This window comes from Anguilla rostrata, unplaced genomic scaffold (genome assembly GCF_018555375.3).
Source record: "Anguilla rostrata isolate EN2019 unplaced genomic scaffold, ASM1855537v3 scaf1201, whole genome shotgun sequence".
Taxonomy (NCBI): Eukaryota; Metazoa; Chordata; class Actinopteri; order Anguilliformes; family Anguillidae; genus Anguilla; species Anguilla rostrata.
The window spans coordinates 24617-46134 of NW_026986525.1; the positions used below are offsets into that span (position 1 = coordinate 24617).

Below are 21518 nucleotides of genomic sequence, written 5' to 3' on the forward strand. Positions count from 1 at the left end.
TGATTTCATGTGATTGGGGATACAGATATGCATTTTTTGATTCCCCAAAAAAATAAATACCATGAAATGAACAGAATACCGATCAGTATCTTATGTGACCAACACTTGCCTCATGCAGCGCATCTCCTTCACATTGAATTAATAAAATTGTTGATTGTAGCCTGTGGAATATTGTCCAACTCCTCTCAATAGCTGTACGAAGTTGTTGGATATTGGTGGGAACTGGAATACGCTGTTGTATGTGCGCGGTCCAGAGCATCCCAAACATGCTCAACAGTGAGGTGAGTATGCAGGCCTTGAGAACTGGGACATTTTCAGCTATGAGGATTGTGTACATCCTTGCACATGGGGCCGTGATTGTCATGCTGAAACATGAGGTGATGGCGGTGGATGAATGGCACAGCAATGGGTCTCAGGATCTCTCGATAGATGAAGATCACGATATCTCTGTGCATTCAAATTGCCATGGATAAAATGCACTTGAGTTCTCTGCCCATAGGATATGCCTGCCCTTACCAACACCCCACTAACACCATGGGCCACCCTGTTCACAACGTTGACATCAGCAAACCGCTCACATTACAGGCATTTATCCAGAGCGACGTACACAACTTTTACATAGAATCCATTTATACAGCTGGATATATACTGAAGCAATACAGGTTAAGTATCTTATTCAAGGGTACAACAGCAGTGTCCTACCCAAGAATCGAACCTATGACCTTTCGGTTACAAGCCCAGTTCCTTACCCACTGTGCTACACAGACACCTGTACAGCTGAAACCATGATTCATCAGTGAAGAGGACCGTTCTCCAGGGTGCCAGTGGCCATCGAAGGTGAGCTCTTGCCCACTCACGTCGACTGTGACGCCGAATTGCAGACAAATCAAGACCCCGGTGAGGACGTTGAGCACGCAGATGAGCTTCCCTGAGGCAATTTCTGACAGTTTGTGCAGAAATTCTACGGTTGTGTAAACCAACAGTTTCATCAGCTTTCCGTGTGGCTGGCCTCAGACAATCCAAAATCTCTGAAATGACGCTGGAGGCGGCTTATGGTGGAGAAATGAACACCCATTACTCTGGCAACAGCTCTACAGGACATTCATGCAGTTAACATGCATGATCTCTTAACTCTTGAGGCATCTGCAACATGGTGTTGAACAACAAAAAACTCAACATTTTTGGTTGGCCTTTTATTGACCCCATCATAAGGAACACCTGTGTAGTGACCATGGCTTTTAATCAGCATCTTAATATGCCACACCTGTGCAGGAGATGGATTATCTTAACAAAGGAGCAATGCTAGCTAACAGTGATATAAACAAATTTGTGGGCAAAATTTGAGAGAAATTAGATCTTTTTGCACATAGAACAAATCTTTGAGGTATTATTTAAGCACATTAAAAACGGCTGCAAAAATATGGTAAATGGACTGCATTTATATAGCGCTTTTATCCAAAGCACTTTACAATTGATGCCTCTCATTCACCAGAGCAGTTAAGGGTTAGGTGTCTTGCTCAGGGACACTTCGACACGCCCAGGGCGGGGTTTGAACCGGCAACCCTCCGACTAGCCAGACAACCGCTCTTACCTCCTGAGCTATGTCGCCCCTAATAAAAGTATTGCGTTTATATTTTTGTTCACTGTATGTCATTTCCTTCCATTTCACCTTTGCCTTAGCCAGAATTTTGATATTGTTATGTTTGCATTGGTCTTAATTGAAAACTGTTAGCCTTTTCTAATAATGCTGAGCATATTTGTATTGGGGGCTAAGTAATAGATAATCATCATTATCGTAGTGGCTTGTTGTGTTCAGCTTTGTCAAAATTCATAACACAATGAAACTGAATGTCTTTCAAGGGATTAACACTATTCTCTAATGAGGACATGTAACTTACTGTAGTGTAAGCGTTCGTAGGAGGCTCAGCCATGTGTTGTGTTTGATGCACCAATCTGCTGTGAAGCTAGAACATTCCAGCATTTTCCTCATGGTAGAATATTATATTTTATTGTACATAAGGCAGACTATGGTGTATTAATGTCTCCATGGGTATAGAAAGTAAATATTCAAATTTACTAATTGCTGATATGTGCCAGATGAATGTAAAATTTCCAACTGACAAAAACTAGAAACATCTGTGAGACACACTACAGACAAATGTCATCCCTTGGCATGCAACAAAAGATTATATACTATAGAGTACAAAGTGGTGTTTTAATGAAGCACGGGAGTTTATTGTTACATATTTAGGTCTGTGTGTACATAAGTGCATCATATTGCTTTTGCATTAATTCCCACTTGAAAATAATGCACAAGTGAGTTTCATGAGTCACAACAGGTGACTTGTAGAGGAATATATGATAATTTTATGGTTTACTGAAATGCACAATTTAGCCTATTTGGATAGATTTGAAGACACCAGGGTACATGGCTTACATTTTGCTTAATAGTTCTTTAATAGTTCCACATATCACTCTCTGATTTGGCAAACTTGTTGTCAGGGAGGTCATGTTCCAGGAAATGTACAGGTTTATCTGTATTGTGACTTTCTGTCATAGGTTTGGGGTGCAGTTCAGCCTATGTCGTGATTTCGGCCACCTGCGTCGTGCAAGGGTATTTAAGATGCTGTCTGACTTTCAGTCCTTGCTTCGGTGTCAACTTATGTTCACGTTGAGCCGGTAAGGTGTTCAGAGCCTGTTTAAAAGCCTCCTATTCTCTCACTTCTCAAGAAGCATTTCCCCCTTAGAAGGTTTGTATTTCGGTCTGTGTTTGGGCTTTACCTTTTCGTTTTCCTAAGCTGCGTCTTAGGTTCTTGGGTATCTCGGTGTTCGACCCCAAGTTTTCCTTTTTGTTTTGGGTCTGAGCTGCGACTCAGTCACGTTGGGTTTCCCTGGTTTCTATCCCAACTATTTTCGTTCCTGAGCGGTACTCAGTGTACTCTGTTTCTCGCCCTTGTTTTTTACAGGGTTGTTTTCGGTTTGGTCGGTTTTTAAGGCTTGACAGAGAGTTTGAGTTTTCACTCCTGTCAGTCTGTTTTATTTTTTCCCTTCCTCGTTTCCTCTAGCCTCAGTGGCTTATCACTTCGGGGATAAGATTTTCACGTTCCTGTACAGTTGCGCGTGGTCCTCCGACACTCCCCCCTCCCTCACACTTTCATGATTTCATTGCAAACTAAAGTCATGGTGGACAAATGACCGGGTCCTTGCAGAGGCTGCTGTCCTTTTGGCCAGTACATTTCCAGCAGGACAGATTAATATGGCATCAGGATATGGCTGGCATGTGATGGAAGGGCCATTTATGCTTGACTGCAATAACAAGGAAGGAGTGAATAATCTTGAATGCATACAGGATCATACAGGATGTGGTGATAGCAAGGAGAAAGCAAACAGGGCAGGTGCCATGCCTGCCCTTTCAAGGAAGACGGTAAAAGCAACACAACTTGTTACACCTGTAAAGCGTAAATATGCGGGTCACACACACAGATCCTCACATACTTCCATTCATGTGCAGAATGAACAGATCTCTTGCTGCAAACCCATCACTCCCTCAATCTATTTATCCTTCCGTCCAAACAGTAGGGCTGTTCCTTGATTTGAAATTATGCATTCAATGTGGATAAAATTCTATGGATACAATTGGTTATGTTCATGGTATTTTTGATGTTCTACCTTCGGCTAAACAAAAAGTTTTTTATTGGTTAAATTTGTAATACAGGGCTACAGTTTGACTCAAAACATGTAATTTGTGAATTTGTTCATTATGTCAAGTCATCAAGACAAGCAGACTATCATGGCAATTACTCCCAATCAACAGACAGACGAAACATAATATTTTCATCCTAAATACATGTACCTGCTTCCTAACGCCTGATGAAGTTGGTCAAATCACCACACAAGCCTGAAAGGCACAACATTACCAAATGCTCAAAGAGCACGTTTTTAATTTTTTATTTTCGTGCAACGTTTTTTTTTTTTTTTTTTTTTAATTTTGGTGCAACAGATGGAACAGTGGGCAAAGTAGGTTTCTTAAAGTGAGAATAAGACACAAAAAGCATTAAATTATTTAAGTAATGCATTTTCCAAGCATTCATTAGAATCATATGCAAACAAACCACACAAGAATAATGAAAAATCATCTAATTGATTTCCTATGTATCTACCTCTCTGATAAATTAAATTAATTTCATTGATATGTTAATTATAAAAATAGCCTGTGTGATAGTAACCTTCTTGCTATGTAAAGATAAGCAAACTTAAAACAAAGAACAGTATGTATTTTATTCATAGGTTAATTCAATTCAATTTAATTAAAGTTCTACTTGTTCAATTATATTTTCTGTGTCAAAAACATCATCTTTAGTACTACAAGCAACTGTGTCAACCAACCACAGATGGACAGACTAGGTAAACACTTGTTAATGTTAGCAAACGTCTGTTTGCTAACATTGACAACTCTGACTAATAATGCTTGTTACAAATGATAAAGCACAGATAAGTTTCTCATGACAGATTTTTTTTATCAGTTATCTACATACAGCACAAAAGAAGAGATATAACATGAAACGGAACCCACACCCACACGGAACCCGCACACCCCTAGGCCAACAACCGAATTCAGGATCTTCAGACCGAGTAAAGCCGGGCACCCACCGCACGCGTATCGACCGCGAGCGCACTACGCGCGTATTACGCGCGTAACTGAAGCGTAGTTGAAGTACTGTTATTACAACGGCAGCGGGCGACGTCGTCTCCACCAGATGCGAACGCGTCGCGTACCGGCTGCGAAGCTCGCGCGACACAAGCGAACTGAAGCGTAGTTTTTCGCTTCAGTTCTATTTTTTCGGCTTGTCGCGCGTCACGATGGCCTGTTTATACACAGAAATATGCTCTAAAATGCTAGGTATACATGCTCTGATTTATATTTCATCCTTATATTACTGGGGTGTGTCCCTAGTTACCTCCCAGATATTTTATAAGCAGCTAAAAAAATACAAGCCTTTTCGTTTTGTAAAAATAAAAATAAAAAATAACTGGAACCTGGGGAAAAGGCAAACTTAGTTTCGCTGTCTTATTTTCCCGGAGGGGGTGGGGTAAATTTGAAAATACACCACAGAAAGACGTAGCTATTGAATGACGTAGAAGTGAATGCACCGAGCAGCGGTTTGTTAGCTCGAGTGTTGGAAGGTAGTTTTTAACCAACCATTGCTCAGCCTATTTGACTTCTCCGATGTATTCGTTCGCCGTGTGCTTTCAAAAAGGGCTTGTTAATAAAAATCAGATAATCCCAGATCTTTAAAAAATCAGATTATTTAGTGGTTTGCCGATGAAAATGCACCTATTTTATAAATGAAGTTGTAAGCAAGCCTTTATTGCGCTTGTACTTCAAAGCTTCCGGTGTTCATGGCGTTGTGGTGTTCATATCCCTTCAAGATTAAACTGTTACTGTCTTTTTCATGTATGATTTTACTAAATATGATCCTATAAATGTTTTGACGTGAATGACAAGACAACACGGGAATTCCCAATGGTTGATTACGGATTATTTATTATTATGATGGAAGTGTAGCTTTATACCGAGACACAGCGGGTAAGGCTGGTTTTCGACCGAAGGATTGTAGCGATTTAATTTCGTGGGCTGCATGTTTAAATAAATACCATAGTGGTGTAACAAGGGGGCGCAAGATCAGGTCTGAGGTCACATTCTCACAATAAAGCACCCTCCACATGGCTCCGGTACAGGAGATAGCTCCTTGCAGCAACTGTGGGAGATACTGTTGAAAATAAACAATATACATTCACTAGACTTAGCCAAGGCTTTCACAACTCTCCGACCCTGTTCCACCGTGCGTTAGCTGATGTAATTAATAGCCTCCCTGAAATTAAATCGTGTGTGCGTCAATATGTCGATGATTTATTAATTTCGTCCAGAAATATGGACACGCATTGCAGAGACCTAGATATTATTTAAAACATCTGGCAAAACATGGTGTGAAGTGTAACCCACGCAAAGCACAGATCGCACAAACAGAAGGGTATATGGTTTCACAGGGTTGTAAGAGAATGACCACAAACCGAATTGAAGCCATAACAGAGTGTCGGCGACCTACTACAGTACGAGCGCTACGCAAAATACTTGGTCTTTTTAATTATTGTCGGACCCATATACCCAACTACTCAACAATTGTTCAACCGATAAACGACCTATTAAAGGGAGCGGGGGGTCCACATGACGGGATAGAATGGTCGTCTGAGTGTGAGACGACTTTTCCATTTTATAAAACAAAACTTTGCACCTCCCCGGGTTAGGGCTCCCCAACCCACTTGTGCCTTTCACACTATATACTCATGTAATACAGGACACATGGCGGCGGTACTTACACAAAAGCATGGGGACAGACAAAGGCCGTTGCATATTTCTCCTCTAAATTAGATGCGGTTGTAAAAGCGATGCCGGACTGTTTACAAGCTGTTGAAGCTGCCTCCATTGCCTTAAACCAAGCGTTGCCGTTACTTAGCACACAGGAAATTGATGTTGTAGTCCCTCATTCTGTTCTGTCTATTTTGTCAGGAAAAAGGTCAACAGCAGTACATGTGGCTCGATGGACTTTAAAATGTATAACTACTTTGAACCCAGCTACCCTATTCCCAAATCCTGATGAGGGACAACCTCATCACTGTTGTGTAGAAGGGGAAGGTAATTTTGATAACCAAAGGGTGAAAGAAATCGCCATTCAGGGTGCATTTGACCTATATGTTGATGGTTCATCTTTTTATATAGATGGTAAAAAAACACACGGGATGGGCTGTGTGTACACAAAACGGACAGTTAGTTAAACATGGTAGACTGGTGAATCAGTCAGCACAAGTTGCGGAATTATGGGCTTTGGCGGAAGCGTGTACAGTAATGGGAGGGAACAATGTAAACATATACACTGACTCACGTTATGCATTTGGAGTAGTACATGATTACCTGACCTTGTGGGCTAACAGGGGATTTCTTACCAGTGCAGGATCACCCATACAAAATGGGGGAATGGTAGAAAAATTGCATAAAGCCATTGAACTACCAAAGAATGTGGCAGTAATTAAAATTAAAGCTCACACAAAAGGTACAGACCCACACTCAAATGGGAATAGGTGGGCAGATGAATGGGCCAGAAAGGCAGCCACAGATGGAGAAGTAATAGCTCCCATTGCAGCTTTGCAAACTGCCCAGTTATCCCCCAAAGAAAATGTTTTACAGCTAGAACAACTGCAACATGCAGCCCCAAGGGCAGAAAAATGGCTGTGGATGGAAAATGGGGGAAAGCTGGGGGAAGACAACATATGGAGGGGTCCAAACAATACGGTGATCTTACCAGCTGTTTTGATGAGTACTATGGTTAGCTTATATCACTCCTTAGGACATGATGGAGCACGGCGCATGCAACATCGGATGAAGCAAACATGGTGGCATCCGAAATTAAACACTAACATCAATGACTATGTCCGCAGGTGTATCACATGCGCTCGATGCAACCCCGGACCAACCATCAAAGTGAGAATGAGACAACAGCCCAGACCAGAACAACCGTTTGCCCAATTGCAAATTGATTTCATCGGTCCTCTACCAGGATGTAGGGGAAAGAAATATGTGCTGGTGCTCATTGATCATTTTACTAAATGGGTAGAAGCATTTCCAACAGCGCACAACACAGCAACTGACGTAGCCAAAGTGCTATTAACTGAAATAATTCCAAGATGGGGTTTGCCATGTGCTATTGACAGTGATCAAGGTACTCACTTTACAGGAAAAATCATTAAAACAGTATGCCGAGCACTGGGGATTAAACAAAAGTTTCACTGCCCTTTTGATCCCCAAAGCTCCGGTCTGGTGGAACGTGCGAACCGCAGCTTAAAAAACAAACTAACCAAACAGTTGTTTGCAGGCACTGGAGAAGACTGGGTTTCACACTTACCGGCTGTACTTCTTTCCCTAAGAGCAGGCCCCACTAATCCCGAATCACTCTCTCCTTTTGAAATGCTAACAGGTAGACCCATGAGGACTCCTGGGGATTTGTGTATTGCAGGAGGAGAATTGCATGTGATGGGAGATAGGTTGCTGGAATATTGTAAGCTTTTATCTCAGTGTGTACCACAGGACCCACGGACAAAACCGGATCCAGTGACAGACCTGGAGGAGAGCCCCGCAGTCCAACCTGGAGACCAAGTCCTGGTGAAGTCCTTCCAGAAAAAGACATTCGGCCCTCACTGGACTGGACCACATACTGTGCTACTCACCACCCCATCAGCTGCCCGCTTGACCGGAATACCAACATGGATTCACCTGACTCGTCTGAGAAAGTACACGAGTCCAACACAACATGAAGCGCAGCTCAATCCTTCTTCCCCACAAAGTACTGGGAAGCCGGTTTGTGTTAACACACCTTAAGGCAGAAAGATATGCGGATCCGCAGTTCTCAAATGTGCACCAACGCGAGTGGATACATCTGGACTTGGGACCATACTTTTAATCAAACTGGATGGGGATCTTTCCAATGCAACAAGGACATATGGAGAGTTGTAAACTGTCAATTGTGGGGTTTGAAAAACCCAGGAAAACTTCTGGACAATCTTTAAATTGTGAGAAATTGATTCTCTCACCAGAACTGTACACAGGCCAACCCGAGGAGGATGGGTCCCCCCTGCTGAGCCTTGGTTCCTCCCAAGGTTTCTCCCCTTTACTCTAGGGAGTTTTCCTTGCCACTGTTGCCATGTGCTTGCTCACTGGGGGTAAAGGCCTGAATAGGTTATGGGGAATATGGCATTTAGCACCATATTCCCAAATACAAAATGGGGGACTGATAGGTTCCCTGTTTTAGGTACATGTATTACTATATATATATTAGACTATATGTAGTGTATTGTGTTTCCCTCTCTGCCATCACTGTGTCTGTAGTTTGTATGCCTGTATGTCTAGCACCTCTGTAGTGTGTCTCCGTATAACACCTCTAGTGTCTGCGGCAAGGAGGTCACATTCCTATGCTAAATGGCTGCGAGGGTCCACAGGAAGGGACAAGACCATTTGTCTCCGGTCCGCCACTTAACTCAACCTTTTGATGTGTATGAAGGAAAACTGTATATCTAGACACCACACAGTGTGATGGGCAGAGATTCTCTCAGCGCAGCGCCCGAGTGTGCTGGGTCTGTCTCTCCCTTGCGCATTGAATTAAACCACAAATCCTCTGAGGAAACTTTGTCAGCGTGTTCTTCATCGTCCTGCATTTGACTCCACGAATAAGGGCAAAATATCCTAACAATGCCAAGGGATGACATTTGTCTGTAGTGTGTCTCACAGATGTTTCTAGTTTTTGTCAGTTGGAAATTTTACATTCATCTAGCACATATCAGCAATTAGTAAATTTGAATATTTACTTTCTATACCTATGGAGACATTAATACACCATGTACAATAAAATATAATATTCTACCATGAGGAAAATGCTGGAATGTTCTAGCTTCACAGCAGATTGGTGCATCAAACACAACACATGGCTGAGCCTCCTACGAATGCTTACACTACAGTAAATTACATGTCCTCATTAGAGAATAGTGTTAATCCCTTGAAAGACATTCAGTTTCATTGTGTTATGAATCTTGACAAAGCTGGACACAACAAGCCACTACGATAATGATGACTATCTAATACTTAGCCCCCAATACAAATATGCTCAGCATTATTAGAAAAGGCTAACAGTTTTCAATTAAGACCAATGCAAACATAACAATATCAAAAATTCAAAAAGGCAAAGGTGAAATGGAAGGAAATGACATACAGTGAACAAAAATATAAACGCAATACCTTTATTAGGGGCGACATAGCTCAGGAGGTAAGAGCGGTTGTCTGGCTAGTCGGAGGGTTGCCGGTTCAAACCCCGCCCTGGGCGTGTCGAAGTGTCCCTGAGCAAGACACCTAACCCCTAACTGCTCTGGTGAATGAGAGGCATCAATTGTAAAGCGCTTTGGATAAAAGCGCTATATAAATGCAGTCCATTTACCATATTTTTGCAGCCGTTTTTAATGTGCTTAAATAATACCTCAAAGATTTGTTCTATGTGCAAAAAGATCTAATTTCTCTCAAATTTTGCCCACAAATTTGTTTATATCACTGTTAGCTAGCATTGCTCCTTTGTCAAGATAATCCATCTCCTGCACAGGTGTGGCATATCAAAATGCTGATTAAAAGCGATGGTCACTATACAGGTGTTCCTTATGATGGAGTCAATAAAAGGCCAACCAAAAATGTTGAGTTTTTTGTTGTTCAACACCATGTCGCAGATGCCTCAAGAGTTAAGAGATCATGCATGTTAACTGCATGAATGTCCTGTAGAGCTGTTGCCAGAGTAGTGGGTGTTCATTTCTCCACCATAAGCCGCCTCCAGCTTCATTTCAGAGATTTTGGATTGTCTGAGGCCAGCCACACGGAAAGCTGAGGAAACTGTTGGTTTACACAACCGTAGAATTTCTGCACAAACTGTCAGAAATCGCCTCAGGGAAGCTCATCTGCGTGCTCGACGTCCTCACCGGGGTCTTGATTTGTCTGCAATTCGGCGTCACAGTCGACGTGAGTGGGCAAGAGCTCACCTTCGATGGCCACTGGCACCCTGGAGAACGGTCCTCTTCACTGATGAATCATGGTTTCAGCTGTACAGGTGTCTGTGTAGCACAGTGGGTAAGGAACTGGGTTTGTAACCGAAAGGTCATAGGTTCGATTCTTGGGTAGGACACTGCTGTTGTACCCTTGAATAAGATACTTAACCTGTATTGCTTCAGTATATATCCAGCTGTATAAATGGATTCTATGTAAAAGTTGTGTACGTCGCTCTGGATAAATGCCTGTAATGTGAGCGGTTTGCTGATGTCAACGTTGTGAACAGGGTGGCCCGTGGTGGTGGGGTGTTGGTATGGGCAGGCATATCCTATGGGCAGAGAACTCAAGTGCATTTTATCCATGGCAATTTGAATGCACAGAGATATCGTGATCTTCAGCTATCGAGAGATCCTGAGGCCCATTGCTGTGCCATTCATCCACCGCCATCACCTCATGTTTCAGCATGACAATGCACGGCCCCATGTTGCAAGGATTGTTTGGGATGCTCTGGACCAGCGCATACAACAGCGTATTACAGTTCCCACCAATATCCAACAACTTCCTACAGCTATTGAAGAGGAGTTGGCCAATATTCCACAGGCTACAATCAACAATTTGATTAATTCAATGTGAAGGAGATGCGTTGCATGAGGCAAATGTTGGTCACACAAGATACTGATCGGTATTCTGTTCATTTCATGGTATATTATTTTTTTGGGAATCAAAAAATGCATATCTGTATAACCAAACACATGAAATCAATAGATTAATGAATTTATTTCAGTTAACTGATTTACGTTTAAACTCAATAAAATCTTTGAAATTGATAAGTGTTGCATTTGTATTTTTGTTCAGTGTATGTATTTGAAATATTTCAAACAGTAATACATATCGAGGAGGACATCATTGCCGTATTTCTATATAAATCCACTTCAGCCAGGAGAGGAGATGCCCTTGCCATGCTAAGTTCTTGAGATTAATATAAAATATGTTTTATTCACTAAGTACACTTAATGAAAACATATACCACTCTGTTAACTACCTTGTTAGATTTCAGCACAACCTGCCATAAATAAAGGCTATATCTAACAAAACCTGTACTTTAATATAATTTAAAACACAAAATTGCCATATTGCTCATGCTTGCCATGAATATTATTCAAGTGCAGAAAACAGAGTACATGAATGCATCATTTAAAAAAATGTTCATTGAAATGTGCACATTTTTGCAACACAAGTAAAAAGCTATCTTATTGCTAAACTAACCTAATTGAGGAGAGCTGGCTATATCTGATGGTATTGAGTATTTTATGACTTAATCACTGTATGGTTAATGAAGGAAATTGAGACCAAAAATCAGTGGGGAAATTTTCTGCCTCCTCAGTTTTCAGCTCATCAGCCGCCACTGTTTGGTGCGATTCCAAAATCTTACCCCCGCAACCTTACCCTCTGAGAAGCTTTCACACGTCATAAATACATCCCCTTTATGATTATTATTCACTGTAAAGGGATTAAATTCACATGTGAAATTGTGTTTAGGGGGTGGAAAGAAAGTATTTTCCACTGAAAGGAGGCCATTTGTTTATTATGAATGGACATTTCTGGTTTAAGCAAAGCTGCTTCACATTTCCATTATGGAAAATTCAGTATCAGTTTTTATCACCCATGAACTTACATTGAAAGGAAAACGTGAAAACGTAAATGCTGCATAATATCATATATTTATTCAGTTTTTACAATTGTACTGCCCAACACCAATTTTATATTCTGAAATATGAAAAACAGAACAAAATGGATTACACATCACTTAAACCTGCTAAAACAGTTAAAGGGTGAAGTAGTATCCTCCTTTCTCTGTAAAAGCCTAAATAACATAGAGAACCCCTTTTGACCTGTAATTAAGCAAAGATAGTAGAAAGAGATTTGCTGCAATGTAATAATAACGATGAAAAGTGATGGGGAGAAATGGTGTCTCTTCAGCGGTAAAACAGCAGCATGGCAGACTCAATCATATCCCGGGAGGCACTATATCTTCTGTGGGTTCCATAGCCGTCCGCGTCCAGCGCAGTAAAATCCCCACACTGACGTGGTGCATCTTCAGGGAAACGGCCTCCTCCGCCCACACAGTACTGCAATACAACAGAAAAAAAAGAAAGAAGCTGAAAGAGAGGTAGGTAGAAGCCAAAACAGAGCTGAAGCTGAGACAACTATGAAGCTGAAACCAGCTGAAGCTGATGCAGGTGAAACTGATACAGGTGAAGCTAATATAGGTGAAACTGATACAAGTGAAGCTAATGTAGGTGAAGCTAATGCAGGTGAAGCTGAAACTGTCAAAGCTAATGCAGGTGACGCTAATGCAGGTGAAAATGCCACAGAACTGTGGCTGACACTGAGCTGAAGGCCATGATGACTCATTTGTTCCCTACACACTGCAAAGGGAGGCTCCTTTGCTCTGAGCACTTTGAAGGTTATAAGTTTAGAAAATTAAGATATTATATAATAAAGGTGCTTTCATGTGTGGTGTTATATATGCCTGTGAATGCTTATTAAATCAGGGCCATGTTTTCAAAAATGAAAAGAAGGCAGAGTGAGTATGCATGAGCATACGTGTTCATGCGCAGGCATTTCATTCATAGTTTTGATTTGTTTTTAGTTTTCCTTTAAATGAGGCCTGTGGATATTTTGTTTTCAAGCAAATCTCTACTATTAATTAAGAAATTCTACCTTACTTTGTAATTCAGCTATTTCCTAATTTAATGTAGTGGGGAGCACATGGAGAAATGGCTCTCTGTTTAATGAACTGTGCACAGTGAACATGCCAGTTATTCCTTAGTTCTAACTCAGAGTAATCATGCCTAGCCATTATTATATACTCATACTTATGTAAGTATGTCATATAAAGTACACCATGCTATAAGCCGTCATATGTATGTCTTATGAAGCACATCATGCTATAAGCACTCATATGTATGTCTTCTGAAGCACACCATGCCACAAGCACTCATATGTTTGTCTTATAAAGCACACCATGCTATAAACACTCATATGTATGTCTTATAAAGCACACCATACTATAAGCAGTCATATGTAGGTCTTATGAAACACACCATGCTATAAGCAGTCATATGTATGTCTTATGAAGCACACCATGCTATAAGCAGTCATATGCATGTCTTATGAAGCACACCATGCTATAAGCAGGCATATGTAGGTCTTATGAAGCACACCATGCTATAAGCAGGCATATGTAGGTCTTATAAAGCACACCATGCTATAAGCAGTCTTACATGCTCTGTGTTGCATCCCCTGGCACTGACTCCAGAGCAGATGGCCATAGCTGCCCTCTCATTGTTGAAGACTCGGAAAGTGATAAAACCTGCAGTAATCTCCGCTGTAACAAAAATGAGAAGAGAATGATAACATCTCTGTCTGTGTTGTCTCCATAAGCATATCAGTATGGGTTGTAATGCACACCAGTCTGTGCTGTTTCTAATATACACACCAGTCTGTGATGTTTATAGTACACACACCAGTCTGTGCTGTTTCTACACACACACCAGTCTGTGCTGTTTCTAATACACACACCAGTCTGTGCTGTTTCTAATACACACACCAGTCTGTGCTGTTTCTAATACACACACCAGGCTGTGCTGTTTCTAATGCTTTCATACCCTTTGAGAGTGGCCCATACAGATTTGCAGTAGATTCTGCATTCCCAAAATCATACACTATAGGAACAGTTGGGCCTTTGTCAGTGTTGCATGTGCCCGCATTGTATCTCACAGGGTAGCGCTGAAACACAGAAACAAAAACAGCATCAGCAAAACCCATTTTGACTGCTCTGCAACACACAAATACAGTTATTTTATTACATGAATAACTAGAGTTTATTTAGCAGATTGTACTTTCTGCTGTTAGACAGTTAGCTGTTTTTAAGCAAGAATGCCTTCCCAAATACATTAATACATAAATAGATGCAATACCTTGAACAGCTGGTAGAGGTTTCCTCCCTGTGAAGTCAGGAATCTGGTCGCTGTGTGGTAGCGCAAGATGGAGTTGGCGATCCATTTCTCCATCTCTGCATTGTTCCGAACATGCCACACGGACACGTCTTCCGCTGTGATGTCATAATACCCGGGGTTCTAGAACACGGAACCCACACAAAGATAAAAGCCAGTGTTGATAACTAGCTTTGATGAAAAACTACACGGGAGACTAATGGGATGGGAAGTCTCCACACAAAAATGTACCATAATGATGTGAATACCAACATATGTATCTTTATAATTCCAGCATGCAATAAAACAGAGATAAGAACTTCCTTTCTCTTCTCCCATTTCTTCATGTTGGTCTTTGCCCTTCTTTTATATAAGGATCTCTTTTCTTTTCAACTGTACACTGTACTTTTGGACAGGTTGTCTTTATGAACCCGAGACAGGAGGAAGGGCCAGTTCTGTCTGTGGTCAGTACTGCAGAAATGTGGAACGGCCAGTTCTGTGGGGGATGGGTGGGGGTGGTCATTACTGTGAGAGAGATCAGTTTGGTGCAATGGGTCAGTACTCTGATATGGGCAACTACTGTGAGATGTGTCAGTTCTGTCAGAGTTGTCCGTACTGAGACATGTAGGTACTGGGAGAGGTGTCAATGCTGTCAGAGGGGTCAGTTCTGTGAGATGGTTAGTTCTGTCAGAGCGGTCAGTTTTGTGAGAGGGGTCAGTTCTATGAGATGGGCAGTACTGTGAGATGGTTAGTTCTGTGCGATAGGTCAGTACTGTGACACATGTAAGTACTGTGAGAGAGGTCAATACTGTGAGAGGGGTCAGTATTGTGAGATGGTTAGGTCTGTGAGAGGAGTCAGTTTTGTGAGTGGGGTGAGTACTATGAGATGGTTAGGTCTGTGAGAGGGGTCAGTATTGTGAGATGGTTAGTTCTGTGCAATGGGTCAGTATTGTGAGATGGTTAGTTCTGTGCAATGGGTCAGTACTGTGAGATGGTCAGTGCTGCAAGTTAGTTAGTTCTGTGAGATGGCCAGTGCTGTGAGGTGGTCACTTCTGTGAGTTGGTTAGTTCTGTGAGGTGGTCAGTTCTATGAGTTGGTTAGTGCTGTGAGATGGTCAGTGCTATGAGAGACGTCAGTTCTGTGAGATGGTCAGTGCTGTGAGTTGGTTAGTTCTGTGAGATGGTCAGTGCTGTGAGTTATGAGTTAGTTCTGTGAGTTGGTTAGTTCTGTGAGAAGGTCAGTGCTGTGAGTTGGTTAGTTCTGTGAGATGGTCAGTGCTGTGAGTTGGTTAGTTCTGTGAGATGGTCAGTGCTGTGAGTTATGAGTTAGTTCTGTGAGATGGTCAGTGCTGTGAGTTGGTTAGTTCTGTGAGATGGTCAGTGCTGTGAGTTGGTCAGTGCTGTGAGTTAGTTCGTTTTGTGAGATGGCCAGTGCTATGAGTTAGTTAGTTCTGTGAGAAGGTCAGTGCTGTGAGTTGGTTAGTTCTGTGAGATGGTTAGTGCTGTGAGTTGGTTAGTTCTGTGAGATGGTCAGTGCTGTGAGTTATGAGTTAGTTCTGTGAGATGGTTTGTGCTGTGAGATGGTCAGTACTGTGAGTTGGTTAGTTCTGTGAGATGGCCAGTGCTGTGAGTTGGTTAGTTCCGTGAGAGAGGTTAGTGCTGTGAGATGGTCAGTGCTGTGAGAGGGGTCTGTGCTGTGAGTTTGTCAGTGCTGTGAGTTGGTTAGTTCTGTGAGATGGTCAGTGCTGTGAGTTAGTTAGTTCTGTGAGATGGCCAGTGCTATGAGTTAGTTAGTTCTGTGAGAAGGTCAGTGCTGTGAGTTGGTTAGTTCTGTGAGATGGTCAGTGCTGTGAGTTATGAGTTAGTTCTGTGAGATGGCCAGTGCTGTGAGTTGGTTAGTTCCGTGAGAGAGGTCAGTACTGTGAGATGGTCAGTGCAGTGAGTTGGTTAGTTCTGTGAGATGGTCAGTGCTGTGAGATGGCCAGTGCTGTGATTTGGTTATTGCTGTGAGATGGTCAGTGCTGTAAGAGAGGTCAGTACTGTGAGATGGTCAGTGCAGTGAGTTGGTTAGTTCTGTGAGATGGTCAGTGCTGTGAGTTATGAGTTAGTTCTGTGAGATGGTTAGTGCTGTGAGAGAGGTCAGTGCTGTGAGATGGCCAGTGCTGTGATTTGGTTATTGCTGTGAGATGGTCAGTGCTGTAAGAGAGGTCAGTACTGTGAGATGGTCAGTGCAGTGAGTTGGTTAGTTCTGTGAGATGGTCAGTGCTGTGAGTTATGAGTTAGTTCTGTGAGATGGTTAGTGCTGTGAGAGAGGTCAGTGCTGTGAGATGGCCAGTGCTGTGATTTGGTTATTGCTGTGAGATGGTCAGTGCTGTAAGAGAGGTCAGTACTGTGAGATGGTCAGTGCAGTGAATTGGTTAGTTCCGTGAGATGGTCAGTGCTGTGAGTTATGAGTTAGCTCTGTGAGATGCTTAGAGCTGTGAGAGAGGTCAGTGCTGTGAGATGGCCAGTGCTGTGATTTGGTTATTGCTGTGAGATGGTCAGTGCTGTAAGAGAGGTCAGTACTGTGAGATGGTCAGTGCAGTGAGTTGGTTAGTTCTGTGAGATGGTCAGTGCTGTGAGTTATGAGTTAGTTCTGTGAGATGGTTAGTGCTGTGAGAGAGGTCAGTGCTGTGAGATGGCCAGTGCTGTGATTTGGTTATTGCTGTGAGATGGTCAGTGCTGTAAGAGAGGTCAGTACTGTGAGATGGTGAGTTCTGTGGGAGGTGTCGGGTCTGAGGGGCAGCACTGAGTGGTTCACCTTGTAGTCATCAGAGGTGGCAGCCTCAGGAGACCCAAAGGTAACCTTGTTGCTCCAGGTTCCGTCCCCCTCCGGCCGATTGGGGTTGTCGCCCTGCTGGCTGGACCAGCGATCCCCCAGAGTGCACTTCCCATACAGGTTATTCTCATGGACGCTGGCCACCAGTGTCCAGCCCCCACCCGCCGTGGTCATGTCACAGAATGCCTCGTACCGAATGCCATTTGTGGTAGTGAGGTAATACAGCCCATCTGGAAATGTCATTTGAAAATAATAAAGATTCTTTGTGAACCTTAAACTTCAATTGTTATTAAGAAAAAACTTTCTGACGCAATTGTTCCAGGTTCTGAAAATAGTTGCATACCGACATGAACTTCATATGTTTCTTTGAGCTCTTTGCAGCTCCGGGCGACATATTGGATCTTGTCTCCTTCTGCATTGTTGACAATATACAGGAGAAAAAAAGAACAGAAGAAAAAATGCATGATCAAATAATTAAACAGCCAAATTGCAATCATCTCTGCAAAGTACAGCATTAAGGAATTTAGACTATTTAAATGTTTCCAACACTGTAAATGCACTACCCTTTTCCTTCCACAACTGTTTCTAAACATTCTACATTAAAATAAGTGTTTAAATTTTTTTGAAAAAATGGAAACTCCTGGCAGTCAATAACATTACATTACAGGCATTTGGCAGACGCTCTTATCCAGAGCGACGTACAACAAAATAAGCAGCAGAATTTGGTACCCAGGTGCATATGTGTTGCTCTCACCTACAGCACACTATTCAGCAACTGAATGACAGATGCTTTGATACAAATTGCTCTATCAAGCGCTATCAAACTAATTTCACACATACAATCACTCACAATTCATTCATTTCAATACTACAATGGAGTTGCAGATTTTAGGGTGGGGCCATTGTAGAAATATAAATGATAGGTTTATAAATCTGCAGAGACAACACCTTAGACAATGTTCACTGTAAGACTGAATAAACTGTGAAAACACAGCGTCAGGTCAACAAATGCAGTCAGAATAAGGTTAAAGACAACTGTGTGAAGTGCAATCGATTTGTGTGTGTTTCCTGCTCACTTATATCACCAAAGATGTGTGTTCTTTGTGCAATTGATAGGTAAGGGGAGAGAGACGCGTGAAAGTGCACTCCGAAGCAGGGGAAGGGAAAGTGTTATTGAATTTGTTATGAGAAGAAATTACTTATTTAGAAATACTGAGAAATATTGCACTGTGTATTTTGTAACTACTTTTTCCATCTTTTGTTTTGTCTTGTTTTTCACATTTTTGTGGTTTTTCTCAGTTTACCTGTAATATGCATTGCTGTGTTATCCCTTTAGCCTATATAAAAAGTAATCACTATATACTAGAAATTAAAATCTTGGAATGATTCAGTTGTGTCCTGCTAAAAGAAAATGGCAAATGGTTTTGAAACACGGTTTCATAGCTTCTAAAGTCTTAATTCCTATAAAATGGGTAGTAAACATTTAAAAAACACATTAGTCACTAAAGACACTGAAAGCTCTGCATTAGAATACTTTGGACATTTGCTTACCACATTCAGAATGACATAGGCAGGGCTCCAATAACAAGGACATCACGAATATGGCCCAGCGTAGCATCTCTGAAAGAAACAGCTGACGTTTATTTTATTTAGCTCACTTATATGTTATCAATAATTCCATTTAGTACTTATAGCACCTATAACCATCATCAATCTCATAATTTCCATGAAATGAATGAAATGGTTTGCAGGACAATTGATTGTATCTGCAGTCTGGGTGAAAGGGTTGTGTAAAATAAGCTTGTATGCAGGAAGATTCCTGTATTTATTATGGCAGCATTCTGTGATTTTGGGTTAAATAAGGAGGTATCAGACATTTCTTTAGGGAAGCAGAGGAAGTAAATAAATTACAACCATGCCTCTTTTTCTTCACACATATTCCTCACTTTTATTTCTGTGTAATTGCTATTCAGCTGCATACACTTTTTTACTTTAACTTCAGCATGATGTATAACTAAATATTACTAGTCCATATTTACTAGGGGTGTGCAGAGACGTCATTATCTGTATCTGTATCTGTATCTGTTCAACCAACAAAATTATCTGTATCTGTGTTTGGATAGAAGACAGGAAGTGGGCGTGGTTCATACCGGAAGTCACGTTAAATCAGGCAAATGTTGTATTTTTTAACCTAATATTCATTGGCAATGCAATTGTTGTGCCTTCAAAGCATCAAATTGATTTAATATTGGTATATAATTAATCATGAAATATATTTCCACATCCTCATACTGTACTTTTCATCTCTCTCTCTTTTTTATTTTTAACTAAACTAAGTTTTATGAACACTGTTCGTGTTCATTATAGCCAAGACCTATGACTGATATATATATCATGTTACATCTTAAACGGATGAATATTGACTAAAATACAAGGTGAAACGTCGGTTTTTTTAAATATTTCGACTGGGGTTTTTTTAATGGAGGAAATTAACACATACAGCTAAAAAGTGGTTCTAAGCTTAATTTTGATGTATAGGTTGCGGGGGTTTGAAAGAAATCCAGCTGCCACACCAGGCTTGTGTCTCGCTAGCTCCCGCACATCCTCCTCGATGCGAGCGTTTCCCTGAGTGATAGCCGGGAACGGACAGCTCTCAGCCCGCTGCCTGCTGTGCGCTGACTCGGTGGGGGCGACTACAGAATATAGCGATCACTTTTCAATAATGTGTAGTAAATTAAACTACTAGTTAGTGAAATCAAAGTCCTATGTTGCAAACAGAATGGGCATTTTTATCTAGTGGCCATCCACAATGATATGAATCGATTTGAAGAAACATAATGGCTGACGCATAGAACTTGCGGCGCAGTGGCTCAAAGTTTGTTGGTGTGTGTAACTGGTGCCCCCCACCTCTCTCTCTGTCTGCCCATGTAACGTTAGATAGAGGCTATGAGATACATCCCTAATATTTACGATATTTTCTCAGATTTATCCATGTACTGTACATTGTACTTCCATCGCACCACATGGACCTTCCCTTCCAAAAGAGCAAACAAAAACAAAATTGGGTTTGCTAATGTAGCAGCATAAGAGACCAGAGTATAATGTTGAGTAGGAGGATATGTATTATTCATGTAAACACACAAACGGTTAGAGGCGCAGTTACAGAATCCAGTGCTGACCGATATTATGCGCGAATTTGAATGGCTTGTATTAGAGTAATACAGTCATTTTAGATAAAATAAACGGCGTAGTGATCTTCAAAAGGTTGAATTACCTATACCTAGCAACTTTCAAGTCTTGTAGAGTGTTTTCCCACACCGTTTCAGCATGAATGGCAGTGAATGACCTGTCTGGACAAAATGTAAACAAACACGATATCTCAAAAATAAGGCAATTCTGGGAAAAATGGTTGAGGTTTATGTAAACTATGTGGCCGATGTTGATGGCCAATGACATGTAGTAACACTGGTGCGGTCCTTTAACTTTTCTCATAATTACGAGATCCTGATTGTAATATACTGGATGATTATACACTTAATTACTTGAAATAAGGAGGTCTGCCGGTAACGTATAACTGGCTTGCTTTATTACAACTTCAAGCCTGACACAATACATCAGTACTATGATCCAGTACACTTCCGGGGCACAACTGCGGTTCCTTTGTAGATGGCACAAGTATTCCACAGACAAGGTAGTATAGCTATGCAAGTATATATACTATGATACTGATCTCATAATTACGAGATCCTGATCTCGTAATTATGAGATACTTTCTCCTAATTAGGCTACGAGATCTTTTCTCATAATTACGAGATCCTGATCTTTATATTTGCTGATAGACCTAGCTGACATCGTTTTCTGGAGTAAGACAGAAGCGGATAGGACTGTATCATTGATTTACTGTCTCTGTCTCTACCGAACACAGATAAGATCTCATCATTATGATATTACTGCTCAAAATATTTCGGTTATATACGTTATTTTTGAAATTGAGTGTCTTTAAATAGGTTAGTGGTATTTTATAATGAGGATATTTCACACTATAATGTAAGCGTTCGTTAGAAGTTTAGTAG

At 41.4% G+C, this 21518-nt stretch overlaps 1 protein-coding gene across 1 annotated transcript; it reads right to left on the reverse strand.

Annotated features, from left to right (window-relative positions):
• Positions 1-12332: 12332 nt before the first annotated feature.
• Positions 12333-20799, reverse strand: LOC135247301 (intelectin-like). Its single transcript, XM_064320603.1, has 8 exons — positions 20720-20799; positions 18997-19065; positions 17789-17857; positions 17428-17675; positions 14614-14772; positions 14302-14422; positions 13918-14021; positions 12333-12759 (listed from the first exon to the last, which is right to left on the reverse strand). The coding sequence occupies exons 2-8, from the start codon at positions 19061-19063 to the stop codon at positions 12607-12609; spliced, it is 921 nt and encodes a 306-aa protein (XP_064176673.1). The 5' UTR covers positions 19064-19065; positions 20720-20799; the 3' UTR covers positions 12333-12606.
• Positions 20800-21518: the final 719 nt, after the last annotated feature.

Bases quoted from the DNA above. Each gene is read 5' to 3' on its own strand.
- LOC135247301 (XM_064320603.1), bottom strand. From the start codon at position 19,063: ATGCTACGCTGGGCCATATTCGTGATGTCCTTGTTATTGGAGCCCTGC. The intron at 14,423-14,613 runs GTATTGCATCTA...TCTGTGTTTCAG, and splicing joins ACCTCTACCAGCTGTTCAAG to CGCTACCCTGTGAGATACAA. The intron at 14,022-14,301 runs GTATGAAAGCAT...TTTTTGTTACAG, and splicing joins GTATGGGCCACTCTCAAAGG to CGGAGATTACTGCAGGTTTT.